Source organism: Recurvomyces mirabilis (genome assembly GCF_035927965.1).
Source record: "Recurvomyces mirabilis strain CCFEE 5264 chromosome Unknown scaffold_3, whole genome shotgun sequence".
Classification (NCBI taxonomy): Eukaryota; Fungi; Ascomycota; class Dothideomycetes; order Mycosphaerellales; family Teratosphaeriaceae; genus Recurvomyces; species Recurvomyces mirabilis.
Window position 1 is genome coordinate 1,208,750 of NW_027041937.1, and position 16,716 is coordinate 1,225,465.

At 53.3% G+C, this 16,716-nt stretch overlaps 7 protein-coding genes across 7 annotated transcripts; 4 read left to right on the plus strand and 3 right to left on the minus strand.

The window, feature by feature from the left end:
* Nucleotides 1-25: 25 nt before the first annotated feature.
* Nucleotides 26-2,480, plus strand: APL6 (AP-3 complex subunit beta; the record flags this gene model as incomplete). Its single annotated transcript, XM_064834506.1, has 2 exons — nucleotides 26-65; nucleotides 115-2,480. 2 exons carry the CDS (start codon nucleotides 26-28, stop codon nucleotides 2,478-2,480), a joined length of 2,406 nt encoding a protein of 801 aa, XP_064698370.1.
* Nucleotides 2,481-2,572: 92 nt separating this feature from the next.
* LTS14_001799 (uncharacterized protein) lies at nucleotides 2,573-3,103 on the minus strand (the record flags this gene model as incomplete). The annotated part of the gene is made up of 1 exon (XM_064834507.1): nucleotides 2,573-3,103. The coding sequence occupies one exon, from the start codon at nucleotides 3,101-3,103 to the stop codon at nucleotides 2,573-2,575; it is 531 nt and encodes a 176-aa protein (XP_064698371.1).
* A 592-nt stretch (nucleotides 3,104-3,695) lies between these two features.
* LTS14_001800 (uncharacterized protein) lies at nucleotides 3,696-4,369 on the minus strand (the record flags this gene model as incomplete). Its single annotated transcript, XM_064834508.1, has 2 exons — nucleotides 3,696-3,814; nucleotides 3,871-4,369. 2 exons carry the CDS (start codon nucleotides 4,367-4,369, stop codon nucleotides 3,696-3,698), a joined length of 618 nt encoding a protein of 205 aa, XP_064698372.1.
* Nucleotides 4,370-5,262: 893 nt separating this feature from the next.
* Nucleotides 5,263-8,178, plus strand: NIT4 (Nitrogen assimilation transcription factor nit-4; the record flags this gene model as incomplete). The annotated part of the gene is made up of 3 exons (XM_064834509.1): nucleotides 5,263-5,440; nucleotides 5,669-7,034; nucleotides 7,086-8,178. The coding sequence occupies 3 exons, from the start codon at nucleotides 5,263-5,265 to the stop codon at nucleotides 8,176-8,178; spliced, it is 2,637 nt and encodes an 878-aa protein (XP_064698373.1).
* Nucleotides 8,179-8,905: 727 nt separating this feature from the next.
* LTS14_001802 (uncharacterized protein) lies at nucleotides 8,906-9,796 on the plus strand (the record flags this gene model as incomplete). The annotated part of the gene is made up of 1 exon (XM_064834510.1): nucleotides 8,906-9,796. One exon carries the CDS (start codon nucleotides 8,906-8,908, stop codon nucleotides 9,794-9,796), a length of 891 nt encoding a protein of 296 aa, XP_064698374.1.
* Nucleotides 9,797-10,877: 1,081 nt separating this feature from the next.
* Nucleotides 10,878-13,642, minus strand: CCA1 (CCA tRNA nucleotidyltransferase, mitochondrial; the record flags this gene model as incomplete). The annotated part of the gene is made up of 2 exons (XM_064834511.1): nucleotides 10,878-12,148; nucleotides 12,199-13,642. The coding sequence occupies 2 exons, from the start codon at nucleotides 13,640-13,642 to the stop codon at nucleotides 10,878-10,880; spliced, it is 2,715 nt and encodes a 904-aa protein (XP_064698375.1).
* Nucleotides 13,643-14,219: 577 nt separating this feature from the next.
* On the plus strand, nucleotides 14,220-16,712 carry LTS14_001804 (uncharacterized protein; the record flags this gene model as incomplete). Its single annotated transcript, XM_064834512.1, has 2 exons — nucleotides 14,220-15,860; nucleotides 15,924-16,712. The coding sequence occupies 2 exons, from the start codon at nucleotides 14,220-14,222 to the stop codon at nucleotides 16,710-16,712; spliced, it is 2,430 nt and encodes an 809-aa protein (XP_064698376.1).
* Nucleotides 16,713-16,716: the final 4 nt, after the last annotated feature.

The following is a 16,716-nucleotide window of genomic DNA, read 5'->3' on the forward strand; positions in this document are numbered from 1 at the left end:
GCACTTTCATCCTCTCGCTCTCGAGATGGAGTCGATATCGAGGATTAGCTCGCTGCTGGAGACGGGTAAGTCTAGATGAACAGTCATGAGATATATACTAATACGACTATACAGCCCGCGACCTCACCCTCGAAGCAGCACGAGATGTCGGCCCACGAAAGCCCACCAAAGCACTTCCCGTCCCACAGATCAAGAAACTTCTCGACTCGCGAACAGAACGGGATGTCCTCGATGGCCTCCGCCGGGTTATTAGCATGCAATATGCTAATCCTCCACAACCCACCTTGACCTTCTTTGCTGTCGTGCTGAAGACCCTCTCTACGCCATATCCGTCCACACGACCATTGGTATACAACTATCTCATCCACCACGCAGAGCTGGATCCAGATACGGCGTTGTTATCTATCAATACCATACAGAAAAGCTTGTCCGATGCGAATCCACGGGTACGAGCAATGGCGTTGAAGACGATGAGTGGGATAAGGATACCCATGATCTCGCAGATTGTGAGCTTGGCAGTCAAAAAGGGTGTCAGTGATCTCTCGCCGCTTGTGCGGAAGGCTGCTGCATTGGCATGTGTGAAGTGTGTTAGGCTCGACGAGAACACGAGACCACAGGTGGAGGAGTATCTTGCCACCCTGCTACTGGATAAGCAATACTACGTTGCCGGAGCCGCAGTGCAAGCGTTCATGGAAGTATGCCCGGAAAGGCTTGATCTTGTACATCCAGCGTACAGGCGATTGTGTAAGATGGTGGTGGACATGGACGAGTGGGGCCAGCTGGCCATGCTACGACTGATCCCTGTCTATGCCCGGAAATGCTTCCCACGACGAACGAAGCGTGTGAGGCGAGCGCAAACACGAGAAGAGAAAGCTAAAGATTTCTACGAAGACCTGGAGCCGAAGGAAGAGGAGGAAGAAGCTGCAGCTGATTATGATGAGGTCGAGATCATGGACCCGGACCTCGACCTCTTCCTCACATCCATCCATCCACTACTGCAAAGCCGCAACTCCGCGGTCATCATCGCCGTGACCAGAGCATACCTCTACTTATCCCCCCAAACACACCTCCCGCACACCATCGGCCCCTTGATAGCACTTCTCCGTTCGCCACAGGATATCCAACAAGTCGCCCTGCACAACATTCTCCAAGTCTGCATCCACGATCCAAAGCCTTTCGCACCATACATCCGCCACTTCCTCGTCCGCTCCACGGAGCCATCGCAAATCCGCACGCTGAAGCTCGAACTCCTGACTCTCCTATTCCCGCATTGTGGCAAGGAAGTCCAGGATCTGATCTTAGCGGAGCTCGAGCACTTTTCGCACGGCCACGATCCAGATCTCGTGCGTGAGAGTGTGAGGGCTATCGGGCGTTGTGCGCAGGTTCCTTCGGCGAGGACGTCGAGACGTTGTCTCTCTTTACTTCTCAAGCAGATCCATTCGGCTGATTCGAATCTGGTTGGGGAGGCGATTGAAGTTATTCGCCATCTGATCCAGCGTTCACCCGACGAGCACCGTAAGACCGTAGTGAGGCTGGCGAAGAATCTGGATAGTCTTGTTTCGCCCTCGGCTCGGGCGAGCATTATCTGGCTTGTGGGCGAATTCGCGGGTATGCGAGAGAATACGGAAGGCGAAAGTATTGCTGCTGATGTGCTGAGGATTCTGGTCAAGGGGTATGCGGACGAGGAGGACGAGGTGAAGGGTCAGATTGTGTTGTTGGCTGCGAAGGTATATCTGGGTTGGTGCAATCGACGGAATGAGAAGAGGAAGGCGCTGGAAGGGCTGGATGGTGAGGAGTGGCGGTCGGATGGTTATGATGCTCTTGAGAAGGAGGACGAGGGCGGGTTTGAGGAAGATAGCACGAAGGCGGCGGAGAAAGCTCATCCGATCGAGCTGCTATATCAGCATAGCATGCTCCTAGCTCGATACACGCCTTCCTACGACCTACGTGATCGAGCACGACTCTACCGCGCTTTGCTGGCTGTGCCTACGAGTACCGAGCTAGCCTCTCTACTTCTACTGGCGCCAAAGCCTGTCCCTGTCGCACCCTCTCCAGGAGAGGCACGGAAAGGTTTCTTACTGGGATCAGCGAGCTTGGTCATTGGCGCAGGTGGTCTGCAAGGGCGTGAAGCGTTACCCGACTGGGTCGTAGAGGGTGACGAGCCGGATCCGGATTTGAGGGCGGAGGGAAAAGATGAGAGGGCTGAGTATGTTCCTGCTGGGTCTGTGGTGGTTAGTGCGGGAACGAGGCTCGATGAGGCGTTAGTTGCTGAGGGGGGGAAGAGTGGTGGAAAAGGTAGGGGTAGGACGCTTAATGATTGGCTTAATGATGATGAAGAGGAGGGGACGGAGAGCGATGAGGAGGAAGAGGATGGGGAGAGTGAGGAGGAGGATGGGAGTGAGGAGACGGAGGAGGAGGAGAGTAGTGAGGAGGATGAAGAGGATGATGAGGAGGATGAGAGTGCTGGGCTGGTACGATGATGACTACCTTTTCCTTTTGCCTACAGTAGTTTCGGTCTCGAGTCAAGCATGGGCTCTCACAATCTCGCCCGCAACCAGCTGAGCAGCATGAGTCACTTCTTGGCTGAGTCTGCTCTGCACCATGTCAGCTCTCCAGCCCATTTCTCACGAGGCAGATAGATCGCTTCGTCGCCCTCTCCGTCCACCGTAGGGTAATGTAGCACGCCAGAAGCAAGACCTCTAGTCGATCGTCCGAGGTGTTGAGCAAGTCCTCTCATCGCCAAGACCCAGACGGCCGGGTCCCAAAATGCTTCTGCCCGACTTATGTAGTCCATGGTAAAGATCTCGAGTCGCTTGAGCAATTGCCTCTGCTCAAGGGGCAGCACATGAATCCACCCTTTGGCTGCGTTCTGGTCTTGAGTGCGGAAAGTGGAGTCGGTATAGAAGAGCTGTAGGGACTCTGCTCGGATCTGGCGATTTGTATGGGGAAGACCTGGCTCGAAGATCTGGCCAACCCTGAGCTCGACGAGGCTAGAGTGGAGGAAGAAGTCGTAAACGTAGTTGCGGAGCTCTGGTGGGAGGTCGACGAGGCTTTTAGCCTGTGTGTTTTGTCCTTGGATGAGTTGCTCTGTGGCTGGATCCATGTCTTCATATTTTTGAGCAGATCGGATCCGGCCAGCGTCTGGCAGAGTACAGATGAATGAGGGAAGACGTAAAAGGCTAGCATCAGCATACCGCTGATGGAGTATATACATCAGGTGAAGTGTCTGGAAGTTCGAGGTGAAGTTCCTTTCTCTCCCTTTCATTGTCTAGGAACTTGTATTCACATGGTGGATACACCAGTCGCCACTGAGAAGGGCTTAGGGTACAGCTGGGACGTTGACATTGACGTGAGCACTACCGGATCCGTCTCCATGCTATCATGGACACTGCGGTGGTGTAGCCTGCACCGAGGGACATCTGGTAAGTCATACTGCGATAGAATAGGGGAGACGTGCAACTGCACCTTGTTTCTGATCAATCGATGCTAGCTACGACCGCTCTCCGCTGGATATGAACCTAGTAAGCCACTCACCCCCTATAATACCAGGACCTGTGATATGTGAGATGAGCATAGGATGACCCAACGACCACAGGATATGATGCAGCCTCAATCAGCTATACACATAGTCCCAGTTCGTGTGCTACGAGCGCCTAACTCCTCGTCGGCCACGCCACCATCCTCGATTACTGGAATCAGTAGTAATACGGCACAAGATCAACATCAGCACAACTGGTCGGAGCGTAAGGCGGGTTTTCGTTGTAGTATCTGTTGCGGACGAAGAGCTGTGGGACTTCATGCCACCAGTCGCATACTATGATTTGGTCAGCATAGATCTAGCTTTCGAGTCACATCAAGAAGTGACTATACCAAGCCATCCACCGAAGTAGTCCGCAGCCCCACCCGCGCCATGAGGTGCAGACGTCCACTGTAGACCAGTCTCATTGATGAAGAAGCCATTCTGAACGCCATACTCTGAGGAGTTGCTGCCACTACCCACGAAGACGCGAACGGGCTCCCAGGCGGCGTAGAAGTTGACGTTGGTGGCCAAGAGCATAGTCCACGGATAGTTAGGAGTGCCGAGGTCGAGCTCCTGGTAGTTATTGTCGATGTCGTTCGTGGCGTTGGAAGCTGGTGTGAGCCAGCCTTTGACAGTGTAATTGTCGCTCAACTCAGTGAAGACGATGTCGCTTTCCCCGGCTCCGGTGTGGTAGGTTGAGAGCTGGAGGCCTTCGTAGGCTTCCGTGCCAGTTTGGTTTGGCTTGAGGCAGGTCCAGAGGCTGTATTCGCGGGATGTATTGAGTGATGCAGAGTGTGCTATCGTGGTGACTACCAGAAAGGCAGTCGATAGGAGGATTGATGGCTGCATTCTGGCTGGTATTGCTTTCTTGTGTATGTGTGCCGTTCCTGTAGGATGGAAATTGTCTCGTCCACCGATGAGACAGGATGCTGTTCGGTGGGAAATATGAGAGTGACCAGGAAATGCTTGCACTCGACTTGCGACTACGTTAATATGCAGGTACAGACGGTCGTGCTTTGTCCTTGCGGCAAGCGTGTGTCATTATGTCTAAAAAGGTGCATGGCAAAGCTCATACCTGCCTCCTTGCCTGCTTGCTCCTGCTGTTATTCCATCCTCCATTGAGGGTGTGTCTACCTTAGCATGCGATCTCGCCCTATCTTACGTTGTGAGCCGCAATAAGAGCAAGCGATTCCGAGGTTGGTCGGCAATAGTGCTTCTTCGAATGGTTTTCACGAGCCTGGTACCTAGACTTGGCATCGTCTTGATCTCGAGAGGATTAAAAGTGATCCCGACCAGCCATGATCGAGCACACATGTTCAGTTGCCGCTGTAGGACTGACTTCGAAGTCACCAGAAGATGTGCCGATGGCGTTTCTTGAGAAGGAAAAGTAGTACCAAGATGTTTATCTCTTGTGCTTACCTTATCTCGCGTTCTCATTGGTGAATGTCGCTTCTCACGCAGTGACTATGCATCTGCCTCTCAATCTGGATTAGGATCACTGCTCTCATCGCTTATCATCAGAGCTCTTCTGTAGTAGCTCTTGCATCGAGTCTCTTGATGATGTTGAATCCTACATCCCATCTTTCTCCCTAGCCAGAGGGGAAGTTGATCGAGCTAATTACAAGCCTTGGGTACCGCGACAGCTAGCCCACCTGACAGCCGAAGCTCTCAGCACTGCATCTCCGAGGAGGCAAGGGTCTGTCTAGCAGGCCTGGCCGAGTCAGCCATATGTGATCGTATAGATGGAGGCAGTAGCAGTCGGGAGTGCAGGATCGCTTCCGAACGCAGTGAAACAACAGCAGCATGTCGACAGCATCCCAGCCCTCCACCCACAGACTCACGCCGTCAACAAGCCGCGACCGCGGGCAAGAAGAAAGAATGCACCAGAGGAGGAAGTAGACGACCCGTCGAAGAGACGATGTATGCTGCCTTCAGTCAAGATGGTACCGGGGGACGTAGCTAACATACTGTCCCATAGGCGTCAGTACAGCATGTATAGCTTGCAGGTGAGCCTTCGACCAGACTTCCCTTTCGTCCTCCGCTACGTACCGAGATCGACATACGTCAACGTGCACTAGGCTGACGCATCTTTGCGATTGTATAGGAAGCGAAAGAGCAAGTGCGACGGTAATCTGCCAGCCTGCGCAGCATGTAGTCAAGTCTATGGTACGGATTGTATCTACGATCCCAACTCGGACCATCGACGTAAAGGCGTATACAAGAACGATATTGACAATTTGAAGACACGGAACTCGACCCTTCAGACACTGGTCCAGGCTATCTTGAACTACGCCGAGGAGGATGTACCCGCTCTTGTGCGTGAGATCCGCACATGTGACAGTCTGGATGCGGTAGCAGAAAAGATCGTTGCCAAAGAGCAGGGTATCGAGGTCGAGGACGATCAAGATGACGGCTGGAACGATGATGACACGATGCAGGTGTCGACGTTCGAGACATCCTTGTATGGCAAGATGGGTGACCTACGGCTGGACGAAGGCTCCGTGCGATACATTGGCGGGACTTCGAATTTGATACATCTTGCTCAAGATGATGCGGATGGCGATATTGATGAATACACCCAACAAGAAGATCCTATCACTTCTTGGACCAACGTCACCGATGATCCGGAGCTTGTTGTTCACCTGCTAAATATGTACTTTACCTGGCATTACACTTACTTCACGACACTTTCCAAGACACTGTTCTACCGGGACTTCCTGCTAGGGAGACCTCCAATAACAGCCAAGCGGAAGACTTACTACTGCTCTCCATTGCTTGTGAATGCGATACTGGCGCTTGGCTGTCACTTCACGTCGCATCATGGTGCTCGGGATAATCCGGACGACTCGGCTACCGCTGGCGACCATTTCTTTAAAGAGGCCAAACGTTTGATTATGGAGAACGACGAACATGAGAAGCCACGATTGACGACTGTACAAGCCTTGGCCCTGATGTCTGTGCGCGAAGCCGGCTGTGGACGTGAAGCCAAGGGCTGGGTGTATAGTGGCATGTCTTTCCGTATGGCCTCCGACATGGGCCTCAACCTTGACTCTGGCCGACTGACCACAAACAAGACTATCAATGGCGATGAGGCCGAGGAAGACGTTAGGAGAGTGACGTTCTGGGGCTGTTATCTCTTCGACAAATGCTGGTCCAACTATCTCGGACGGCTGCCACAACTGCAAAGCTCGATGATCACCGTGCCCAAAGTCGAGGTCTTCCCTGACGAAGACGCTGCCACATGGAGCCCATATACTGATTCTGGATTCACGACTGCAAATGCACAACCTGCTAGAACGAGAGCTGTGGCACTGCAGATAACCAAGCTGTGTGAGATTAGCAATGATCTGATGCGAAACTTCTACGATCCTGCTGAGATGGAGAGGACGAAAGGCAAAGGTGCCGAACTCAAGAAGCTATCCGATATCCACACCAGGCTTGAGAGCTGGCGAAGAGAGCTGCCAAACGAGTTTGAACCGAAGGAGGGATGTCTCGCGAGTGTGCTAGTCATGCAGTAAGTTTCCGAGCGAAGCAAGTTCCGGTGGCTATTGCTTACAAAACATAGCATGTTCTTCCAGCTGCTGTTCATTCACCTGTTCAGGCCGTTTCTGAAATACACACAGCAGACCTCACCATTGCCGCAGAACGTCAGCCCTCGAAAGCTCTGCACACAAGCAGCAGGCATGATATCCAAGCTTATGCGTCTTTACAAACGCTCGCACGGTCTCAGGCAGATCTGCAATATCGTGGTGTACATCACGCACTCGGCTTGTACGATACACCTCCTGAACATGCCAGATAAGAATGCGAAGCGGGACATTGTACACGGCATCAAGCATCTCGAGGAGATAGCAGAGGGCTGGCCTTGCGCGCGAAGAACTCTAGCCGTGCTCAGCGTGCTCGCACGCAAATGGAAAATTGAGCTTCCGGAAGAAGCTGTCGCGGTGCTTACACGGACCGATGCCAAGTTTGGGACGTACACTGGCGAGGTATCCTCCCCTCCCGCTCAACGGCGACCATCCGAGCAGGTGATGCCACCTCCTCAGCCTGTCATACAGACGACCTATCCGCAAACCCAGATGGCCCAAGCACCGAGCTTTCCGAGCATGCCCATGGCGGTCAGTGTGAACGGCGCCCCTGCTTCTACCGCTTACGGAGGAGTTCCAGGAATGGTACGGCCAGAAAGCAACCACTTTGCATCGCCTCCGAGTGACGCCAATGGCTTACGTGCTGCACAGATGCCGAGCGCCACCACGACTCCCGCCCAATCCACACAAGGTCGCCATCGTGGACGAGACTCGGTCACCACAAATGGGGCGAGTCCTAGTGACATGTTCGGCGGCGTCGAACAGCTCATCCGTGACAGCCAGGACTGGGTGTACAGAGATCAAGCTCAGTATGCATCTGGGTTTGGCAATTGGAACGGCCTCGAGATGGATGCGGCGGGATGGAGTGGCAATGGCGGTGTCAATGGTACGCCGATAACACCCGTCAATGCGCAGATGAATGGCAGCGTGCCCGTGATGAACACAAGTCCACTCTACTCGACCACGGCGGCGCCAAATGGGATGGCGCATGCAGTGAATGGGTATCCACTGAGCAGTTGGTTGAGCGGACTCAACTCCTACGACTATAATGAGGCCGAATGGTATCTATAACGGCTGTAATGTTAATGATTCGACGCCAAGGTATACCAAACCAGTGTCAAAGCCTAGCACGTCTAAACTTGCTGTATTTCCCCTCGCTATAGGCCGTTAGAGTTCTCTTTTGCAGACGTTCGGGATCCTTCGCGCCGGCAGATTGAGCGGCCATGTTTGCCAGAGTTTATGTGTCGCAGGTACGAGCCCGTAGGACTATGTCATTCTCGAGGTTTTTAGGCCTGTAGGCTTGTTAGTTAGAGGTAGTCGCTCAAGGCCAGCTACATCACATCCCCGCGATCGTCTTCTGCGGTACACAATGAATCTTGCAGCATTGGTAAGCAAAGATATCTTGTCGCCTGAACCGTGCCACAGTGGCCCCCGGTCCATGTGACCGATTTGTTTTGGCGGGGCCAATGGGTGGCAGGCTGGCAGCGAAAAGACGGTTTGGTGAGAGTCCAGATCTTCGCTCGCACCGCCACAGCGACTGCACCCTGTCCGGTTTCCACTCGAACCTTCACCGAGGATCTGATACACCTCTCCGGTCGGAAGTTCGTCCAACCGTGCAATCCCTAAACCACCTTCCCTTCCAGGCATTATCAATCAGCGCTATGGCCGACGGCCACGCAAGCTGGATCAAACCGCCTCGAACTCTGTAATAATACGACTGCCCGCTGGAATATGCGGAAAACGGTAGCTGGTCAATCAATAACTAAACCAAATGTATACTCCCACTCAAGAACCTTCCATGTCTCCTTCTGCGCAACAGCAGCAGTCTGCAGACATGAGCGACATGGCCGACGACGACCAGAAGCGGAATGCTAACCTCGCACGCATTCGAGATAATCAGCGACGGTCGCGGGCGAGGAGAAAGGAGTACTTGACTGAGTTGGAGGAGAAGTATAGGACTTGTGAGAAGGTGGGCGCTGAAGCATCGGCTGAGATCCAGGCGGCTGCCAGAAAGGTTTTGGAGGAGAATAGGGCGATACTGGAGGAGAATCATCGGCTACGACTACTCCTCAAGCAGAGCGGTCTGTCCGAGGCAGATATTGATGGTTGGACCTCTGACAGGATAGAAACCACTCAGCACCCGAGTGCTGAGAGCGTGGAACTACAGAGCATGATGGGCAAACGCAAGCCGTGCGGGCCAGGATGTAGTCCTACCAACAGGACGGTAGAAAAGAAGACCGCGACCGAGCTGAAAGCTGCGGGTGCACAATCTTTAGCACCAACATCGAAATCTCTATTACCAGTACAGCCCGCTATACCGCAATACCAGAGTCCGCTCTCTGTCTCAAGCGACACCTTCACGCCAACCAGCGCGCATTTCTCACAGACGCAATCATATCCACCGCTGCCATCAGCCGAGCATTCTCTACAACCCATGGACTACGAACACTTTGATGAAGCTTTACTATGGCACGATAATTTCACATCGCCTGCAGGCACTGGGATAGCAGAATCTTCGTCTTGCTTTGTTGCCGCAGACGCGATCCGCACCATCAAACCTGATCTTGGCTTTGAGCTCGAACACGAACTGGGTTGTGGAGTCGGCCAGGAGTGCGCTGTTTCGAATGCTCAGATCTATGGTATTATGGATCGGTATGCTGCTGATCCTATCACACGATCTGTTGGGTGAGGCGGAGGATAGTATACATGACAGTAGGACATGATCAGAATTTGTGATACGATTAGTGTTGTGATAACGCATTGAAGATGAAGCGAGATATCAATGGGAGGGGCGTCTCAAGATAGCGGTGTAACTGTGCGCGACACCCAAGTCCACTTCACAGGGCACGCTCGAGCAATTGGCCGCAGACACATGATCCGCACGTTGAAGAGGGCACCGCCCAAACTGAATTTCGGTAAGTCTGATCTCTCCAAATTGTCTGGCGAGGACTACCGAATCGCTGACCGCACACGCAGGCACGAGGTGGCAAACGCGTGCAAATGGCAACAGACCGACACGGACAAGATCTTCCACTTGTGGACCCCTTGGTAACATTTTTATCGGACCGTTGACCGACGGACTCTCGCTGCGCCTCCACACCTCGCGCGTTCGCCAGGAATCAAGCACGCCAAGCAAAGCGAAGCAATCGCTGCAAAATCAGGGACCCGCAGACACATTAGATTGCGGAGGCAGTTGGGAGGAGCGACGGAGGGTAACTCCTGCCGTGGGTGCAGCCAATTTGCTTGCAAAAGGTGAGGAGCGATATGTCACTGCTAGCAGTGTAGTGGCCTGGAGTCTGGAGGGTCTTGGCACACCAGCCACAGGTTCAGCGCACTGACCATCAGGCATAATGTGACATGTGTCAAGGAAGATGGGCGAGAGATGTCTCTGATTGGAGTAATTATTGCGAAGAGTGTAGGCTGGCTGGCTACGAAGAGAGTTGTACGTAATACTAGCCATACCGACGAGGATCGCTGTAGCCAGCTACGCACCAAATGCCTCCTTGGCCTCCTGCATTCCACTGCTATATAGGTAAAAGGCTTGGCCCACTCCCATCGTCTCTGTAGCGTAGATTTGCGCACCGTCTGCGGAGCAAGAAGTACTACATGCGACGTTTCCCCTCGACGGCCAGTATCAAGACGCGTTATTACACTTCCGCTCGTGGGCCCTCGCATTCGCGATTTCCGCTGGAATCCTGGTTACGTACCGACGAGCTCGATCGCTCCTGATGATTAGCGGAACGCGATGCAGAGGCGCTCTCCGCTACGAACTATCTGAACAGATCTGCCAATCGACTATCCGCTGCCACGAGCACAGTACCTTCTGCCCTAAAGTCAACCTCGTCCCCCAACGCAGCTCGAAGCATTTTAACAGTCTCTTGCAATTCAACACTAAGTGACTCTGCTCCTGGTCTGTCAAGCTTTGCAATATTGATCCAGCATAGCGCGACACCCTTCATCACTTCACCCCTGTACTCGGCAATTCGTGGCCAGCAATTGAGTATAACTCCTTGCAAAGCCTTGGTCGCGGCAAGCAGGGTGGGTATCTCCGCGACAACACCAGATTGTGACAGGACTGGCGTGATGATCTCAAACAGATACTTGAGGTGCTTGACCGACTCGATACCGAGTTCATTCAAAAGCGGAATAAGATGCTGGAAGAGCACGGCTAGGACGTGAGGATAGCGGTCGGCGAGGTTGCAGCCTTGGATGATGCCATTGCGGAGTAGGGAGTCGAGGTATTTTGTCCGTTGAGCAGCTAAATGGGCGGTAGTGGCGCGCATGCCTGGAACAGCCTCCATAGGATATTGTACGAATGACAATTGCATAAGAGCAGGATAGACAGCAGAGAGTAGCTCGATGGACTCTTCTTCGGGTGTCATTGGAGGCACGGAAGTCAAGCAAGGTCTCAGTGCTTCGTCGAAGACTTCGCCTAGACCTGTGCGCTCGAGTAGAAGTGGTGGCACTGTCTGCAAGAGTCGTCGAAGAAGTTCGGCGCCTAACTTCTTATACTTCGCTTCCCAGTCATCGAGTAGTGTAAGCACAGGCGGTACGATCATCGGCCAGACTTCCTCGACGAGCTTCGCATCCAGGGCTTCGACAACCCAGCGCAGCAGATTCAGCACATCGGCGTCCTTGCCAGTTTTCCATGGTCTTGCCGTGTCGTCGTCATCCTCCATACCGATTCTCTTTGGCAGGACCTCGCTTTTGATCTTTCGTCCCTGATCCGTCACGCCGCTAGGCTTGGTCTTAGCAAATAGAGGACGAATGGTAAACTTCAAGAAGTGCACGACGAGGGCATGGGCAAGCTCACCTCGCTTTGATCTGACTTCTTCGATCGCCTCAGTAGGGTCCGTGATGGTCGGGTTGCGGAGTTGCCAGGCCATTACTACGTCCAATGCATCCTTCATCCAGGGTCCAGGAGGAGTATCGAGTGCTTTAGCCAGCGCTTTGCCGTCCAGCAGAGGCTTGAGGGTACACACGTCGAGTAAGTTGAGAGTGTCAAGATGGTGGACGAAAGTTGTGTATTTGCGTTCAGTGGCTGATGTTGTGTTAGCTGCCGATTTCCGATCATGTGGATGAACCAAATACCTTCAACAGAGCCCTGGTTCTCCACCACCTCAACAAGGAATGAGTACATAACCTGGTTTCTCCAGCTCGTACCCCATCTACGGATCGCCATGCCCAGTACATCACGCGCCGATGCACTTTCACCTGTAAAGACCTTGTCAGGCCTCCGTTTCCGATCTTGCAGTCGATCGACCAGCGTAGAAATCTCCTCCTGATTGCGCACAGATGCGACGAGGACATCCGTGACTTTATTCGTCGCCTTGATGCCTTCTCTAGCCACTCTCTCGATGACCATAGGTGGTGCTTTGCGCCCAGGGACAGTGGACTCTGGCTGAGGTGCATCGCGATACGGTACGAGGGCGGAGAGCTGCCATGCCATATAGCGTTCTTCCACGTCGCGTACGAGTACTTCGGCCAGAGGCTGCTCGCTCTCTGTTACTTCCTCAAGCGTGTCGATCATGACTTTCCATCCGTCAGTGTCAGGTGCGTAGTGATCGGCTTCAACAACTTCTGGAGTAGAGAAGATCGTGTCATACAAGCCCAGATCGAAAACTAGTCGCAATGCTTCATGTGGATCGGGACCACGTAGTGCCTTCTCCATCTCGACACCCACGCGTTCTCTACTAATCTTACAGCGTAGTGCATCCTTGATACCTGCATCCTTCATAGCTTGCATGGCTTTCTTGTCGATCTCATATCCCAGACGACTGGCGAAGCGGATCAACCTTAGGATGCGTAAGGGATCATCCTTAAAAGTTTGATATGGTTCGAGTGGCGTCCGCAGAATCTTTGCTTCCATATCGTCATGGCCACGGCCAGTAAAGTCTTCAATCTGCTCGGTATTGATGTTGTAGAACATGGCGTTGACGGTCGCATCACGGCGCAGAGCGTCTTCCTCCGCAGACCCAAACTCCATCTGAGGGTTTCTGCTGTCATCGCTGTATGTTTCCTTTCTCAAGTTGACAAGATCAATATCGAGGCCAAGGATGCGCGTAGTTACCGTCTCAAGATGCTTCGACTTCTCGGGATTGGCCTCGATCTTGTGCAGACCGCCCACAGTCTTCGACTTGTCAGTCGTACCGGCCTTCTGACTTTGCTTATCGGAAGTGGCAACACCTTCGAGACCATACTTCTCTGGATTGCCGGGGAGTTCGAGATACTCCTTCAAGCGCAGCCCGAACTGATATCCAGTCATCTTGTTGATGGCGACGTCAATATCATGGCTCGGTACGCCTAGTAGCTTATCCCGTACCCAGCCTCCAGTGAAGCGTAGTACGATAGGTTGTCTTGCGAGTTCATCAGGCAGCCAGACCGTACTACCAGACTGTGGCGGAGTTGGATGTGTATCCACATAATTGGCTACATCGAGTAACAGCTGTCGAAGCGTACTTTCCACAGGCGAGAGATCTAGCTTCCCGCTCCTGTCAGGTCCATCGTCAACTTCCTGGACAAGAGCTGGAGCCATTTTGACGGTGTAATGAAGATGTCCAGTCGAGCTGTGGCTGATCTTGCGTCTTTTCGATCTCTCAGGTGATGTTGTGGCTAGTCGAGCCAGAGACATGCGACAGCTTTGTGGACATTGGAGTGTGGTCACTGGGCGACCTCGTCCTACTTGGGTGATTCCGAGCAGCTGCTTTGTGTTGTTCAATCCTCGTTGTTGACTCAGGCGGCTGTAGAGCGAGAACATCCACCGTCCTTTCTGGCAGGGATACGGGATTAGATCACGTGGTCGATATGTCTGGTCGTATACAAACCCTGCGGACCCTCTAGTTTGGAGGTCTTCTCTTACTGCTTGTGCCAACTTGACCTCTCGTGTGAAGGTGTTTCAGATGTTTCATTTACGCCAAGCGGACGCTTTCCGCGTTCATGATCGCGACCTTTGCTGCGGCCACGACGTCAGCTTCCATGTGATGTGTCTTGCGATTTTCCAAACACGATTGATAGATCTGGATCGGCTCAAGACTCTTGATCTATACCTTGCCCGCCGATGCCCTGCGATCCGCCTACGACCTTGTCTACGCGCCGAATAGCAGGCTTCTCTGATGACCTCGACGCTGGATGACCCTCTGCAGTCACCGCAGGACTCCGACTCGGAACAGTCCATTGCTGTGCCTAAGAGACGGCATGGCAAGTCCCCACTGGCTTCGGTAGCCAACCTACCATATCGCCGGTCGAATGCTTCTTTGTCGACGCTCTTCGCCTCGACCACCTCGTTACCATCCAGCCAAAACAATACTGCTTCGCCAAGCGAGTCCCAAGTTGGAACCCCCACTGCCGGCACAGTCAACGGCTCTGTCTTCTCCCCCGCAGGATCAACCTTGCGCTCGCCATCCCCAGCTGCGCACCCGGCACAACTGGGAGCAAATACCGAGACTCGCGACCTGATCCTGCGAGCATACTCACCACATGTATCGTTGCTGGCCTCGCAAGATACGGAAGAGCTCATCAGGCACAAGGGTATCAATGGTGGACTACTGGAGATACTCAGGCCCTTCGGTGAGCGAGTACAGGGCAAGGTCACAATCCGTGACAGTAGTGGGGTCAGTCGGTCTTGGGAAGACTATGGCATACGATTTACTGGCGTGAAGGACGGTCTGGAAAGTCCTAGGGCGGCGGATAGGCAGAGTATAGACTCGGTTGGTAGCGGAAAGCGAAATGGTCAGAGGTCATCCATGCTGGAATACAAGCCTGCCAGGCTACGGTCAGGTGGGGATGTACCACAAATCGAGGATTTGGTCGAACGTCACCTCACATTCGCGGAAGAACAATCTGGACCAATCGAGGCAGACTATCTCAACCACAAAGACACAGAATCGAGAGAGTCGAATGCACCATCTCCTTTTTACCTACTGTATCTTCGACGCCTGCTCTCTGGCCTTCCCATGGTACCATCAGAAACGCTTTCACATCCAGTGGCAACAGTAATAGCCATATCGTCTCGATCAGCAAATCCCATCGAAGAGCTCCGGAACCTCTTTCATTCTTCCAACCAAGGCGAGCATCGATTGCCACAGTGGGTGCATAATGAATTCTTACGATATTATGTTCTTGTACACGACGAAGACTACGACGATATCACGACCTCCATGAATTTATTCGACCAGATGAAACGGCATTTTGGCCTGCATTGCCATTTGTTGCGGTTACGAAGTACACAATGTGTACCCTCTGACGACGGCGCGATCAAGCTCCCACACTGCGAATGGACATCTGCAGCTGAAGAACTGGCAGAGATCGTTCGCCGTGAGACGAGTGAAGATGATGAGGACTCAACACCATGCATCTTCGATTCAGACGCAAACGCCATCCGAGCATTCGTACGAGAAATGGTCACGCAATCTATCGTGCCATCAATGGAACGGGCATCAGCAACATGGAACGATCAGGTAGCCTCTCGCCGACGAGGCTTGAGCGGCCGCTTCATGTCCCTCTCCAAACGCTTCACCACCTTCGGAGGACGCAATACTTCTGTGCCGGCCTTAGCTGGTGGCGGTAGCAACTACGACAGCCTACAAGGCTTCTACCGACCAGATGCTCCAGAAGCTATCATGCGAAAACTGGCCGATTACGGTATGATGCTGCGCGACTATAAGCTAGCGCACAGCACATACGAGATCTTATGCCAAGATTTCAAGAACGATAAGGCGTGGAGGTATTATGCTGGTGCCAATGAGATGGCTGCGGTGAGTAGTCTGCTTTCTGCTAGTCATCTAAGCACGAGAGCGAGGATGGAAGGTGTTGATCAGTATCTGGAGACGGCATACTACTCGTATCTCAGCCGTGTAGGAGCACCGTACAACGCTCTACGCACGCTTGTGTTGGGTGCGGAACTGCTGAAGATGCGGATTGGCAGTGCGTTGGACGATGCGGCACGCTGGTCTAGTCGTCTCCTCGAGGATCGAGTGGTGGGTCCGGTCGGCCATGTGCTTCTCATGGAACGCATCGCCGCCTGCTTCACCGAACGCAAAGGCATCGCGACAGGCCTCACAGAAGGCGAGCGGAAACGGAAAGCTGGTTTCTGGAATATGCTCGCTACCGAGGCATGGCTGCGTACCGAGAAGACGTCTCAAGCGGAGCGGTGCCTGCGTGAAGCGGAGCAACTGTACCGACTCGAAGAACAGGGCGTCGAGTTTGATGGCATGCACCGATCTCTGCGAGCTCTCCAGGAAGCGGTGAAAGCCAATCGCAACGGACCACAGCATTTCGATGGCGCGGATCTGCTAGGCGACGATCTCGAACTCCAAACCCAGACCGTAGAAACTCTTCAAGATCCACTACAGCAGGATTTCGGTGGTCCCAGGTCTCCGCTACGGGCCGCTTTTGGTCACGGGCATAGGAAGAGCTTGAGTGCTGCCATTGCTCCCATGCAGCCTCCACCGATACAAACGGAATTCGGCGATCCGCTTGGGGTGGTGCCGAGTGCTTATCAAGGCGGTCTGGATCTGAACTCTGCAGTCAGTCAGCATGGCGTCGATGTACCTGCTGCGAGCCCGATCGTGGAGAGGAAGACTCCCAGGGAGGATGGGTTCGAATAATACG